This window comes from Aplysia californica, unplaced genomic scaffold (assembly GCF_000002075.1).
Source record: "Aplysia californica isolate F4 #8 unplaced genomic scaffold, AplCal3.0 scaffold00743, whole genome shotgun sequence".
NCBI classification, from domain to species: Eukaryota; Metazoa; Mollusca; class Gastropoda; order Aplysiida; family Aplysiidae; genus Aplysia; species Aplysia californica.
Window position 1 is genome coordinate 239,136 of NW_004798013.1, and position 3,085 is coordinate 242,220.

The 3,085-nt window shown below is 46.0% G+C and overlaps 1 protein-coding gene across 1 annotated transcript in view; it reads right to left on the bottom strand.

Moving 5' to 3' along the window:
• Positions 1–179: 179 nt before the first annotated feature.
• Positions 180–3,085, bottom strand: part of LOC101857905 (glycine-rich cell wall structural protein-like) — an 8,711-nt gene continuing 5,805 nt past the window's right edge. The window contains exon 3 of the mRNA XM_005109029.3: positions 180–2,649. Within this exon, the coding sequence (XP_005109086.2) occupies positions 1,786–2,649 (864 nt within the window). The 3' untranslated portion in view covers positions 180–1,785. The remainder of the gene's footprint in view (positions 2,650–3,085) is intronic.

The window sequence follows — 3,085 nt, forward strand, 5'->3', positions numbered from 1 at the left end:
AGAGGGAGGGAGGGTGAGAGAGGGAGGGGAGAGGGAGGGAGGGGAGAGAGAGGGAGGGGATAAAGAGAGAGAAAGAGAAAAAAGGGAGAGAGACAGAGAGAGAGACAGAGAGAGAGACAGAGAGGGAGACAGAGAGAGAGAGAGAGAGAGAGAATTGGGGCGAGGTAAAGAAAAAAAAGGTGGTCAGGGCGAAATATCGCAGTAGGGTGGGACAGAAATTAGTATTGAAGCAACGGAAAAATTTAAAAGGTGTTGACAAGAGAACATCAAAAGTTTTCCACAAAAAAAAGAAACTGTAGCGGTTGTCATAAAATAATAAATGAATACACCACCTGACTGAGGCGCGGGTAGGATAACATTATTCGAAATTAGACCAACCCTTCGGTAATGGGCTGTGGTTGCAAAACCGACCCTTCCCGTTCATATTTATACCGACATGGAATGTAACAAACATGGAAAGGCAAGGTGACGATAATATCATCATACTGTCAAAAGCGGCATGAGCGTGCGACCGTGTGGTAAGAAAAGGTTCAACAAATATTCAGCAAAAGACAAGGACATCAGGACAAACACATTCAGCAGTATAAACATTAGTAAAGGTTGATTGTCTCGAATATATTGTTTTCCTTCCCTAGCCTTATTCAAGATCGGATGACACTTAAAATTGACGCCATTTTCGAAGGGGAAATTCTTTAGGTGGCCACTGTACCTGTCGTTATTGTTTACCTTTGATCAACAGAACATCCTAAAGGGCCTAGGATAACAGATAATGAGAATCAGATTCGTCAGTAACTGGATGGAACTTTCCTGAGGCTTGTATAGCAAAGATATTCGACAACAGGGAACTGGTACAGGTGAACTTAAGTGCTTTAATTTATTACATTTAATTTGTTTGTGCTAGTGCTGCAAAGAAGAAAACGTCTGAGAATCAGCGCTAACACATAAAATGAGGAGGTATGATAGTGCTGTGGAGTAGGTTTTATGCCATATTGCTTGGACGGGAGGGAGATTTTTTAATTAATTTTTTTTGGGGGGGTAGGTATTTGGTAAACTGTTCTTGCAGTAGAGGGCAATACACTCACTTTGTCAAGCAGCGGAGATGCTGTATTGTATGCTGTATTGTACTGAATGGGGAAAAAGATTGGGCGAGGGATACAGAGGAAGAGCGGGGGAACAGACAGTCTCACCCCAAGGTACCTCGGCGTTACAGAAGATCAAGAAAAATCAACTTTTGCCACATTTTTAAGAGATACGGCTTATATCTGGCCTTGGTGGGTGTGGGAAATGTCTCCATACGTTAGTAGGATTTTTATTGGAGCTTTGTCAGAAAGAGTTGGCAACGTTGAACGGTGGTGGTACGGATGTACTGATTAATCGAGAAATGATGGTTGTGGTGACAGTAGATTATTCTATTCGTGAAGATATTAATTTACGTGTAAAGGTTTGGACAATAGAAATCATGAAGTGATGCTTATAGGGTTCTTTTTCTGATTCAATTTCTTAAATCTGATGGCCCCATTTTTAAAGGTGTTAATCGTTTGGCAAGGAGGGATTAAGAGGCAGTACGTTGTTTGTTTGTTTTTTAAGGACCCACAAGTCTCAAACCCGCCTTCTAAAAGAGAGCGTCGAAGTAAGTTTTTTTTTCTTTTCGTTAAGTGTTTTTCACTTAGAACTATGGCAATCTTCGCTGTCTGGGGTAGGATGAGAAAGTGGTCTTGACGCTGGTGAAAATACGCAGGCCCTTTGATTTCTGATGACATCGCAAGGGGCGTGGGGGTCGGGTGCTCACTGGAAGAGGCCACCCGTGGTCGCCACACCGGTCAAACCGCCGGCACCACCCGCGGACCGGATACCCAGAGCGTCACCGCCACCGAGCGGGAAGGGCGCCGTGGAAACACCTCCACCTAGAGGGAAGTCGAAATCGGAGTCAGCATCGTTGTTGCCGACGAAAAGTTCCATTGCAGACAGGCTGTCTCTCTGGATGGTGCAGCAGTAGGGGATGAAGCCCTGGCAGCGGCCGTTGCTGATTCCCCTGCAGAGAGCGATGCCACGACCAAGGAGGTTGTTCCTGGAGATGCCGGTGATGTGAGTGGAGTAGACAGTGGCGCTTCCGCCTATGATGGCCGGGTTTGAGAGCTGTCCGAACGGTTGCTGGTTGTAGCCGCCGCCGCCTTGCCAGAAGTTCTGGCCAAACCTGTTGTAGGGCCCGCCGCCGAAACCACCGCCGTAACCGCCACCGTAACCGCCGCCGTATCCTCCTCCGTATCCTCCTCCGAAGCCGCCTCTGATGCTGAGGATCGGACCCAAGGACTCGGCGGAACATCCGTCAGCGATACGACCGTACGTGGTGATCACGACCAGGTAGGTTCCCGCCTTTGTGACGCCGATACCCGGCACGAAGGTACCGTCCACCCTGAACTCGCTGTCGTCATCACCACCACCATCCTCACCGAACATGCCATTGTCGTCGTCGAAAGGATCATCATCAAAAAAGCCGTCATCGCCACCGAATCCCCCACCGAATCCCCCGCCGAAACCGCCACCAAATCCGCCGCCACCGAATCCTCCGCCCATGCGGCGAGTCCGGGTGAGTGTGAGCCGGACCTGGCTCGTAAGATCTGTCTGGTCTTTGGCGATGCAGGTGAGCAACTGCAAAAGTGATCGAGAAAGATTTAGAATATAAATAATTAAACGTCAACGAAAGCTATGAGTTTACAAATTCACAATTATGGGCTTTGAGATTTGTGCTGAGCAAGTGTCAAGCAGAGAATCGTCCTGAGACATTTACTCTATCTTAGAATTACAAAGCTTTATCTAAGATTTTTGACCGTTTTGAGTTGCAAAGACAATGAGGTAAAAAAACAGTTAATGTTCAGTCTACTATATCAAAATCCTAAGATTATAAGTAGTCTTTATCAAGATATTCAAAGAATTTCATTCGAAAAAGCTTGACATAAAGTGAAATAAAAGACTTTTTCGTAAAAGTTCTCAAGACTAGATACTGAACAGATATAACTGTGTAATTCTAGGGCATCGATTAGGATGTAGTTGTTTTCATTTATGGGACTCTTTTTCAACAGGCAAC